This window comes from Eschscholzia californica, unplaced genomic scaffold (assembly GCF_041429995.1).
Source record: "Eschscholzia californica isolate CP2 unplaced genomic scaffold, dmEscCali1.0.p SCAF_2, whole genome shotgun sequence".
Classification (NCBI taxonomy): Eukaryota; Viridiplantae; Streptophyta; class Magnoliopsida; order Ranunculales; family Papaveraceae; genus Eschscholzia; species Eschscholzia californica.
In genome coordinates, this window is record NW_028238309.1 from 27,533,028 (window position 1) to 27,545,103 (window position 12,076).

At 35.6% G+C, this 12,076-nt stretch overlaps 1 protein-coding gene across 1 annotated transcript; it reads left to right on the forward strand.

The window, feature by feature from the left end:
* The first annotated feature begins 10,795 nt into the window (after positions 1-10,795).
* Positions 10,796-11,464, forward strand: LOC147557207 (uncharacterized). Its single transcript, XM_086658777.1, has one exon. The coding sequence runs from the start codon at positions 10,796-10,798 to the stop codon at positions 11,462-11,464; it is 669 nt and encodes a 222-aa protein (XP_086514903.1).
* Positions 11,465-12,076: the final 612 nt, after the last annotated feature.

Here is a 12,076-nt window from a genome sequence, read left to right on the forward strand (position 1 = left end):
GTCTACCCATTGAATATCTTACTATTGAGGCTGCTAAGAAGATAGGAGATATGATTGGAGAGACTTAAACAATCAAACCTGAAGAAGTCCAGAAGTGGGGCAAGTATATGAGAATTGGGGTTTCATTAGATGTGAATAAAGCTTTGAAGTCAGAGATACAAGTAGAATTATCAGACAGTAAGATGCAATCTCTAAATTAAATATGAAAAACTATCAAAATTCTGCTACTACGTACTGTGGGAAACTCGGACATATTATGAATGACTGTGTCACCAAAGCTAAAAAACGTGAAGCCATCTCGGACAACTGGAATGAGGAGATGAAGAAAAAAGCTCAAGAGCTACTACTACTCAGATTTACTGATAATCTAAGAGCTGAATTTAGAATAAGACCATTGTTTGAAAGAAGTGGAAATACTATGGAAGGGGATGAAGTAGTAGAAGAGCGGGAGAAGCTTAACCCGATTTCATCAATAGAAAAAGATGTTCTCATAATGGAAGATTCACAAATGGAAGGGTTTAATATTAGTGCACCTACTGCTATTTTCACTTTTAATACAAAGGAGTCTAGAATCGATAATACTGATACAAGACCTGGAAGTGGATTAGGTGAGGACTCAATCACTGAGATTCAGAGTATCATCAATGACAAAAAAGAAGAATAAGAAAAACATTGATGGCATTGATGATTTAAGTTCGAATAAGGAATTAAATGGCAGGAAAGAGGTGCATCGATCAGCTACATCACCGGAAGTAAAGAAACAACTTCTCACTAAGGAACTGAGTACTAAGACAACGTCTGTGAGGGAGATGGATAACAGAAAAGTGTTGGGGTGTTCGAACACGTTGAAGGGAGAAGGCTAATATCACTTATCTTTTCCATTTTTATGATTGCGCATGATACCAATACTTGAGAAGGATGAGAGTGAAAGGAAACACGTTGAAGAAACAAATGATGAGAGAGAAGATGAGACTACTTCAAATGCAAGATCTAATTGTCCAATTTTTTACCTTCAACAGACAACAGCCAAGAGATATATTTTGATTGATTAACTTGTGACCAATTATAACATTTGGTCCTCATATTTGTCTTACATTCCAATTTGATCTCTAGAACTATGATTTCGTTAGGCAAATCGAAACTTCCATGGATCTTATGAGTTAGATTTTTTATCTATATGCGATGATTGAGAATTTAAGAGATAAAATAAAAAAAATATTCCCTCCTAAAATATATAAGAACATAGATTTTTTTTTTCATATTTCCTCTTATATTATCATTAACATGAGCAGGATACTAAGATTTTCCGGGCACCTATTTGATTTAGTAAATGATATATTGAAAATCTCATATAATATGGTGATAATTACAAAATTGATTTTCATTTATTTAAAAGGACAATTTAATGTGTGGTAATAATTACAATATTTGATTTTATTTATATATATATATTATAATATTATATATATATATATATATATCCCTTGTGACCAGTATAAAAGATCAATAAAGAATTATAGAAACCAACATTCTCTTTACCCAAAGAAGTCTAAGCAAAACATCAAAGATAAGATGTCTGACTCATGCTCTGGTTTTCCATGTGGTGGTATTTTTTCTCTCTCTCTCTCTTTGTTTACCATATGAACTTTTTTATTTTTTAGTTGAGATTACCAATATGAACTTTAAAAGGTGTCAACTACCGCAATAGTTTTTTTTTTCTTTTGATGAAAGACCACAATAGTTATTTTGTCATAAAATTTTGAGGCTATAGCATTTTTGTATGTGATTGTAAATCTTAGTAAGGTAAAATCTGGTTTTGCAGGAAAGTTGAGATGGCCGGAGTTATTGGGTAAAAAAGCAGATGAAGCAATAGCAGCAATTCATGAAGATAAGCCAGATGCAAAAGTAATTGAATTACCCCCAGGATATAACCCTATTGGGAATTATTGTTGCAACCGTGTTTGGCTCTATGTTGATGAAAGGGGCGGTATCGTTACTCGTGTTCCCATCATCGGATGATTTTCGTCGACCTCTTCTACTTAGCTACCATAAAAATACACATGTTTTCTCTCGTAGATTGTAATCTCGATAATTGAAGAATAAATGAAAACATGGGATATTCAATAGTTTGTTTGTTGCTTAGCTTCATATTTAACCTAATCCGACCCCTTCATTAACCTTGATTTGTCTACTTTTGAAGATGCATTATTTATTTCATTTTCAAAGACCCCAAGCCAAAAAAATGAGGAATCAGATTCAAAATGTATATACTTACCTTTTTGAGGCCCAGTGAATCATGGGCGCCACCAATACATCAACCTCCCGAATACCTAACAAGTCCTTATTTGGGCTTGTGATATAATGACATTGGACCTTAAACATGAAGGCCAAATCAGACCTTGATTTCCACAAAAATTGAAAAGAAAATGATTCAAGAAGGGAATGAATATATATGAAGTTGTGACCCCAAGTGCGTAAGGCAAGAAACATGGCAACCTAGCTTTTTTTATTTTATTTTTTTGGTTGAAGGAACACGGCAACCTAGCTTTTTTTTTTTTTTTTTTTTTGTTGAAATCACGGCAACCTAGCTTGCATTGCATAGCTTCCAATTCGTAAGTGCCAATGTTGCTTAATTTTTATAGAGGGGTGTTTTCGGACATGGAACATTTATAGAAGAACTGCCACACTTTTGAACCTATTTTTCAGTGAAAAATATTTCCATAACCTTTAAATAATAAGAAATGGAATGTGAATGACTCCTACATATGGACACTGACAAAATCTGGTAATTTCTCACTCAAATCTATGTATAACTATTTAAGAACAGGTGGTGCAAATACTATGCAAGACCAGATGGACTGGTTTTTTATCTAGAACATGAATACACTCCCCCGCATAAAACTATTTTTATGGAAATGTTGCACTAATAACTTACCTGTGAAAGCTAAAATTGGTAAATTTATTGGCAATACGTACTCCTGTGTTGACTGTAACAAAGACGAAACTCTTGACCATGTTATGCTCCACTGCACGTTCGCTAAAGCCATTTGGTTTCACTATCAGGTTCGGACAGATCAAATCATTACTATTATACATTGGATTCAACAATGGAAAACTCTTGAGGAAGAAATTACCAACCTATATGCCAACATTCTTTGGTATATTTGGAAAGCGAGATGTGAAAATTGTTTTTGGACGAATAAGCAAAATCCTTTACAAATGATAGAGAGAATAAACAACACCTCGACTACTCCACTCAAGAATGAGTCAGTTATTAATAATATATGCGGGGAAAAAACTAAGGATCAAACATGGAGACCTCCATCAACACCATATTTGAAGATCAACGTCGAGGCCTCTTTTACGAACATCAATGAACCAGCTGGTATTGGTTGTATTATCCGAGATGCAGATGCAAACTACATCATAGCTGCAGCTGATTCAGTGCGAGGTCAGCACGCGGAAGAATGCGAAAGTATAGCCATTCTATCCTGTCTTTTATGGGCTATCCAAGCTTTAATCCTCTTCCTCAACGGCAATAGTGTAGGGATTCACTGCCAATCAAAAAGAGTCATACAACAGATTATAGATATCAAAGACAAATTCACAGGACTCATCTTCTCCCACGTTCCTAGAGAATGCAATTCGCAGGCGGATGCTATCGCCAAATGGAGTCGAAATATTGTCAAAAGAAAATTTGGAATGTTGTTCCCTCTTTTATTTCCGCTGTTATTTAGTTTTTGTATGAGACGTTTTCCTTTAATGGTATTTTACTTCATCAAAAAAAAAAGACTCCTACTTATGGTAGTTCATTTCGATGCCACATTATAGTGCATTATGCCATCAAATGAAGAACAAACACAAACTTCTCCAACTTTTGCTCTGGTTTAAGAATGTCTAATTTCGATAATTTTGGGTACAATTTGGATGAGTTGGATTACATAATATTCTTCTATTTTTATTTTTAAATTTTGGTTTAAAAATGTCTAATTTTTATAATCATTAAAGTGGATTTTATAGTTTGGCATGGGGCGTCTGTAGAAGCTGGAACACATTAGAACTTTGCAACGGAATGAGGCGCCCATAGAGACCAGACATTGTGACTAGAAATTAGAGACGGGAGGGGCCTTTAAAATGCCTATCTGTAAGGGTCATGAAATCATTATAATTGGCTTTTTAATTTGCTATAGGGCGCCAATAGAGGCTTCAGCCCAGTAAAAATTTAAAATGACATGGGGGCGTCTATAAGGGTTGCAACTTAATAAAAGCTGAAAAAATAATCCACATGTTGTGGATAGTGGTGTTCAAAAGGCCGGGTCGGCCCGAAATAAAACAGGCCAGGCCGGGTTGCGGGTCGGCCCAAGCAACCCGGGCTTGAATATTACCGGGCCGGGCCAGCCCCAGGTTGGCTATATCCATGGCCCAGCCCCAGACCGGGACTTGACCCAGGCCGGGCTTAACCCGGGTCTGACCGGCCCTTCTAATTTTTTTTTTCTTTTTTTATATTATTATAAGATGTGAAATTAAATTAAAATAATATATATATATAATCTTAAAAGTTAATTGAAATAAAACATTACAAATATAAAACTATAAGATAACAAATCAAAACATTAGAAATTTTATCTTTTTAAAAAATATTAGATCTTAGGTAATAAAGTAATGATTATTTACCTAAAAGAAAATATTACTTACCTGATACTAAAAGTAAATTAAAATAAAATAGAACTTAACTAAAAGATCTTATAGTATTTACCTAAAATTTCTTTCCTAACTTAAAAAGAAAAGATTTTGTTGAACTTACACAAAAGTAGGGTATGGAACTTACCTAACTTTTATATTCTTTAACTTAAAAAGAAAAGATTATCTAATTTTACATAAGATATAAATCTTTAATGGGAACATTTCTTCTCTAACTTAGGAACTTACCTAAATTTATTTTTACATAAAATTTTCTACAAAGTGCAAAAAAATTATTCTCTAACTTCAGTATTTTATATTTTCTAGATAAGATTTACAACTTTAATAGGACATAATTATTTAAAGAAAGGAAAGAAAAAAAAAAAAAAGTGACGGGCTTAGCCGGTCGGGCCTGGAATAGAGTCCCAGCCCGGGACAGAACCCGGGTTGCCCTGGCCCGTTTTCCGTACGGGCCAAGCCGGTCTGGGCTTGTACGGAACGGGCCGGTCCCGGGCCCAACCCGGGCCGTCCCGGCATTTTGTGCACCACTAGTTGTGGATGGGAACTCCAGGAATGTAAATGACTCATACATATGGTAGATCATTTGAAGAATTATTTTGAAGGCTCTTCTCCAAATTCTTTTCTGGTTAAAGAATGTCTAATTTTGATAATTTTGGGTCACACACAATTTGGATAAGTTGAATTATGTAACATTCTTCCTGTTTACCATGATTTGTCTTATACTTAACTAAACAATGAAGTAATGAAATATTTTATTTAACGATTGCAAATGACAAGAAGGAATCGAGACAGTTCTATATCTACAAAGGCGAAAGAAATTCATTCGTATATTTGTTTGAGCAATATAGTGTGGCTCCACCTTTTGCAACTTTGGTGCACTTTCTCTCTGCTGCCTATATGCTTTGGTTTTGGTCGAATAGGAAAGTTGGCAAGTGATAGAAAACAGCATCCTTTAAGTGCAGTTGAAGCATGAGAAAAATAAAGAAATTGTTGCCCAAACTGAGGGGGAGCTATGGGTAGGCTCTCCCTGGTGTTGGTTCCAGAAAAAGAGGGATGACATGAACTCTCTGACTGAGTTTACATGTGATACTCTTTCTCCTCTTCAGCCAGTTAGCTATGCTATACAGTGGAGAAATGCATCCCTCTGTTAATTTACACTATTTTACACTTCCCTCCTCCTCACTCTATAAATCCATCCATCTGAAACACATAAATCCTCACACCCAACTCTCTCTGATCTCTCTCAACATCCAACACTCATCTCATCTTCTATCTCCTGTATCATCAGCTATCTTTCAACTTGTCTACCTTTCTAAGTTGAAACATGGCTGGACTAATATCTCGTGTACTTTCTCAACATCATCATCATTCAACACTCTCTCACTGTCTCTCTACATTGGGTTTTTCATTTGGTTTCTGATGACTTTTTTAGCTTGTTCTAGTGGTGTTACTACAAATCATACTCAAACTTTCATAGTTAAGAGTCGAAACGGACTTCAAACCTTCAGTGTATACCAGTAGCATTCAGGACTGGTATACTCACATACTTAAATCACATCAATAAAAAACCAGTACCCATGAAGAAGATGTTGGGTTATGGTGTCTCCTAGTGTTCTAAGCGGAATATCAAATATCTAATGTCTAACACTAGTATCCCCAGGATCGGATGCATAAGCTAAATATGAACTAAGTAGTTAGAGATTACCGAGTAATTCCAATCGAACCAACAAGACTATTGAATAAGAAGACCAAGAACTCCAATTGGAGCTCCTCTACTTGAGACACCGAGTAATCAACTTGATCTCCCACATCAAGTTTAGCTAGAACTCTAATGGTGGTTAGACGAAGAACACCTTCTTCTTTAGACTAGATAGATAATTGGGAACTATTCTCTCTTTCTTTCTCTACTTGATGTTGTAGAGTTCGAAATCTTCATGAGAATTTTCCACATCTAATTCTCTTCTAATGAGACCCTTTTATAGAATCTCAAAGTTAGAGTCCAACCCTAATTAGGTTTCCTAAAAGACCAGAATAGAAGGAGGTTTAGGATTTTTTACAAAAACTAGTTTCTACTTCTCTTTCTTTCTCTAAGGTGGTCGGCCATATTAACCCCTTACGCGCAGATCTGCCTGACCCCCTTATAGTGTGGCCGTCCGTGTCACTTCGTATCCCATCTGATACGTCATCTCTTTTCAAACTTTCTTGATCTCGATTACAACTGTCAAAACAAATAATTAACTTTTTGTTATTTAAGCATTGTCATGCATTTTTCAGTTGCTACTCATCAAGTGGCACGGAGATACTTTATCCCAATTCAATTAGAAGGACATATTCTATTCTTGTACTCCCACTCAACTTCATGTCTATCATGTCCTTCCCAGTATCCACCTTTATAATCTTGTTTTACGGCGAGGCGTTTAATGGAACCAAAGTCTATTGAGAAAGATCTACTATGTCGCAAGAAAGGTTAAATGGGTTAACTATATTATCTATTGAGAAAGATACGTCTGACAGTTTTGATTATTCGACGATTATTAATGACTTTGCATCGAAAAATTTCAGAAGAAAAAAATTGCAGTGATTGTAATCATCAAAAAAACTAATTTGTTTATAAATATGATGAAAATATTTTGCAGTACTTACGGTTTTTATGTATTTTACAATTTGATAGAAAGGGCCACATTTTCAGACCTCGCTTCGGGCCACCGAAAAGTCAGGACCGGCCCTGGCTAGTCTGGGCTATATTTATTTGCGAACTAGGGTTCCCGACTACAAGAAAAAACTAGAGTTTAGGTTGCTCGATTGTGTGGGATTTACTGAGTTAAGTCAGTTGGTTCGTTAATGGAGAAGGAGCTGGACAACATTGGTACCCTAATGGGTGGTAAAGAAAGTAACATGTTAAAACTAAATAATACAGATACTAGATCGGATGATGAAGGAAGGAAAAGCTTGGTTATCAAACTAATATCAGGTTGAACTCTACATATGCATATTCTAAAAGAAATTTTGCTAAGGGCATGGAAAACTATTGGGAAAATACTGATAAACGAATTCTATGAAGGTTCATACCTTATTAACTTTGAACTTACCGATGATATAGAAAAAGTGGAAGAAGGATCACTCTGGTTTGTTCAGGATGAACTAGTTTTATGGGACAGAATGGAAAGGAATAAACTGCCATCAGAATATCAGTTTGATAAAACTATATTTTATGTACAGATTTATAGTCTACCCATTGAATATCTTACTATTGAAGCTGCTAAGAAGATAGGAGATATGATTGGAGAGACTAAAACAATCAAACCTGAAGAAGTCCAGAGGTGGGGCAGTATCTGAGAATTGGGGTTTCATTAGATGTGAATAAAGCTTTGAAGTCAGAGGTACAAGTAGAATTATCAGACAGTAAGATGCAATCTCTAAATTAAATATGAAAAACTAGCGAAATTCTGCTACTACTGTGGGAAACTCGGACATATTATGAATGACTGTGTCACCAAAGCTAAAATACGTGAAGCCATCTCGGGCAACTGGAATGAGGAGATGAAGAAAAAAGCTCAAGAGCTACTACTACTCAGATTTAAGAGCTGAATTTAGAATAAGACCATTATTTGAAAGAAGTGGAAGGACTATGGAAGGGGATGAAGTAGTAGAAGAGCGGGAGAAGCTTAACCCGATTTCATCAGTAGAAAAAGATGTCCTCGTAATGGAAGATTCACAAATGGAAGAGTTTAATATTAGTGCACCTACTACTATTTTCACTTTTAATACAAAGGAGTATAGAATCGATAATAGTGATACAAGACCTGGAAGTGGATTAGATAAGGACTCAATCACTGAGATTCAGAGTATCATCAATGACAAAAAAGAAGAATAAGAGAAACATTGGTGGCATTGATGATTTAAGTTCAAATAAGGAATTAAATGGCCGGAAAGAGATGCGTGGATTACCTACTTCACTGGAAGTAAAGAAACAACGTCTCAGTAAGGAACTGAGTACTAAGGCAACGTCTGTGAGGGAGATGGATAACAGAAAAGTGTTGGGGTGTTCGAACACGTTGAAGGGAGAAGGCTAATATCACTTATCTTTTCCATTTTTATGATTGTGCATGATACCAATACTTGAGAAGGATGAGAGTGAGTGGAAACACCTTAAAGAAAAAAATGATGAGAGAGAAGATGAGACTACTTCAAATGCAAGATCTAATTGTCCAATTTTTTACCTTAAACAGACAACAACCAAGAGATATATTTTGATTTATTTAACTTGTGACCAATTATAACATTTGGTCCTCATATTTGTCTTACATTCCAATTTGATCTCTAGAACTATGATTTCGTTAGGCAAATCAAAACTTCCATGGATCTTATGAGTTAGATTTTTCATCTATATGCGATGATTGAGAATTTTAGAGATAAAATAAAAAAAATATTCCCTCCTAAAATAAATAAGAACATAGATTTTTTTTCCATATTTCCTCTTATATTATCATTAACATGAGCAGGATACTAAGATTTTCCGGGCTCCTATTCCATTTTTCTAAATTGTCCTCAAACCCTTAAAGTCTAAACTGGAAGATTTAGTAATTGATATATTGAAAATCTCATATAATATGGTGATAATTACAATATTGATTTTCATTTATTTAAAAGGACAATTTAATGTGTGGTAATAATTACAATATTTGATTCTATTTATATATATATATATATATTATAATATTATATACATCCCTTGTGACCAGTATAAAAGATCAATAAAGAATTATAGAAGCCAACATTCTCTTTACCCAAAGAAGTCTAAGCAAAACATCAAAGATAAGATGTCTGACTCATGCTTTGGTCCTCCATGTGGTGGTATTTTTTTCTCTCTCTCTCTTTGTTTACCATAGGAACTTTTTTTTTTTTTTGTTGAGATTACCATATGAACTTTAAAAGGTGTCAACTGTACCACAATAGTTTTTTTTTTGATGAAAGACCACAATAGTTGTTTTGTCATAAAATTTTGAGGCTATAGCATTTTTGTATGTGATTGTAAATCTTAGTAAGGTAAAATCTGGTTTTGCAGGAAAGTTGAGATGGCCGGAGTTATTGGGTAAAAAAGTAGATGAAGCAATAGCAGCAATTCATGAAGATAAGCCAGATGCAAAAGTAATTCAATTACCCCCAGGATATAACCCTATTGGGAATTATTGTTGCAACCGTGTTTGGCTCTATGTTGATGAAAGGGGCGGTATTGTTACTCGTGTTCCCATCATCGGATGATTTTCGTCGACCTCTTCTACTTAGCTACCATAAAAATACACATGTTTTCTCTCGTAGATTGTAATCTCGATAATTGAAGAATAAATGAAAACATGGGATATTCAGTAGTTTGTTTGTTGCTTAGCTTCATATTTAACCTAATCCGACCACTTCATTAACCTTGATTTGTCTACTTTTGAAGATGCATTATTTATTTCATTTTCAAAGACCCCAAGCCAAAAAAAATGAGGAATCAGATTCAAAATGTATATACTTACCTTTTTGAGGCCCAGTGAATCATGGGCGCCACCAATACATTAACCTCCCGAATACCTAACAAGTCCTTATTTGGGCTTGTGTAATAATGACATTGGACCTTAAACATGAAGGCCAAATCAGACCTTGATTTCCACAAAAATTGAAAAGAAAATGATTCAAGAAGGGAATGAATATATATGAAAGGGGACCAGGTCAATTGGTCTAAATTGGTCTGGTGTCTGGAAGGAATCCCGAGACATTCTTTCATCACTTGGGTTGCTTTGAAACGAGGCCTAAAAACAAAAACAAAATTGCGTGCTTGGGGGCTCGAAGTGGATGATGTATGTCCATTGTGTCGGGGGCAGCGGAGACAGATGAACATCTTTTCTTTCAATGCCCGTTTTCACTTCAAATCTGGTCGAAACTACTTGATTTATTGGGTGTATCTAGGAATCATACCGGCCAGTGGTCTGATGAAATTGAGTGGAGTGTAGCCACTTTTCAAGGCAATACAGTTCTGGGCAGAATTGGGAGTTTAGTTTTTAATGGCTATTTCTATTATATTTGGAAAGAACGAAATAATCGAATCTTTCGAATGGAGGAAAAGACTCAGCAACTACTTTTCATGGATGTTGTGAGTGATATCAAGATAAAGGTGGTTGGTTGGAGGAATAAACCGAGTGGCTGTGATGGGGCCCAACAAATTCTTGACAAATGGAACTTGGCAATTCCACTTAGGTTCAAGGCAGCAACAACATGTCAATGGGTTGGACCATCTTTAGACCAAATTCTTATTAACACAGATGGGGCTTTTGACGAGCAATCAGGTGGTTATGGTGCAATATTGAGAAATAATCAAGGGGACGTCATCGTTGCAGCAGCGGCACGGACACCAAAAGTTTCTGTGATAACCAATGAAATGCAGGGTATCCGGTTGGGATTACTACTTGCTAATAAATTTGGAATTTCACGTGTTAAGATCGCCACCGACTCCTCAATGGCTGTTCAGATTTTAACAGATACTGAGAGTCATCCACCTTGGCAGATCGAACGATTGGTACGTGAGATCAGGGCTATGTGGCGCACCATGGAGGATTGTTCCATCACCCATGTTTATCGAGAAATAAACCAAGCAGCTGACTATCTATCGAAAATGAAACCGGACTCGGGATGTGTGGAACTAGAACCGAATACATTACCGCTTGAACTGGAGAAGATTGTGAAGGAAGATAAGCAGGGAACAATAAGAGTTAGACATAAGTGAATTTTGAGGTTGTTTAGAATTTTTTTAAAGTTTGATGATTTTTTCATTTGTTGAGTTTGAGGTTCAGTTTCATTAGTTTGTTTGATTACTTTATAGTTCCTCTTTGTACAGGGTAGGGTCCCTTCAACCCGCTGACAAATTCAAATAAAAAAAAAATATATATGAAGTTGTGACCCCAGTACGTAAGGCAAGAAACATGGCAACCTAGCTTTTTTTATTTTTATTATTTTGTTGAAGGAACACTTATAAGATTATCTCTAAGATCTTGGCCAATAGGTTAAAGCTTCACTTAGATTCCATAATCAGCCCACATCAGAGTGTTTTTGTCCCAGGAAGACAAGGTACATACAACATCATTATTGCTTCTGAAATAGTCCACTCTATGAAAATCATGAAAGGAAATCAGAAATATTTGGGGTCTGAAACTTGATATGTCGAAGGCTTTTGACAGAATTGAATGGAGCTTTCTTTTGGAAATTATGTCAAATTTGGGTTTTCAGATTATTTCTGTTCTCTGATCCACCAGTGTATCTCCACCCACTTCCTCCTTAGTTCTGCTTAATGGTACCCCAGGCCCAACTTTCCAACCTTCTAGAGGGCTTAGACAAGGAG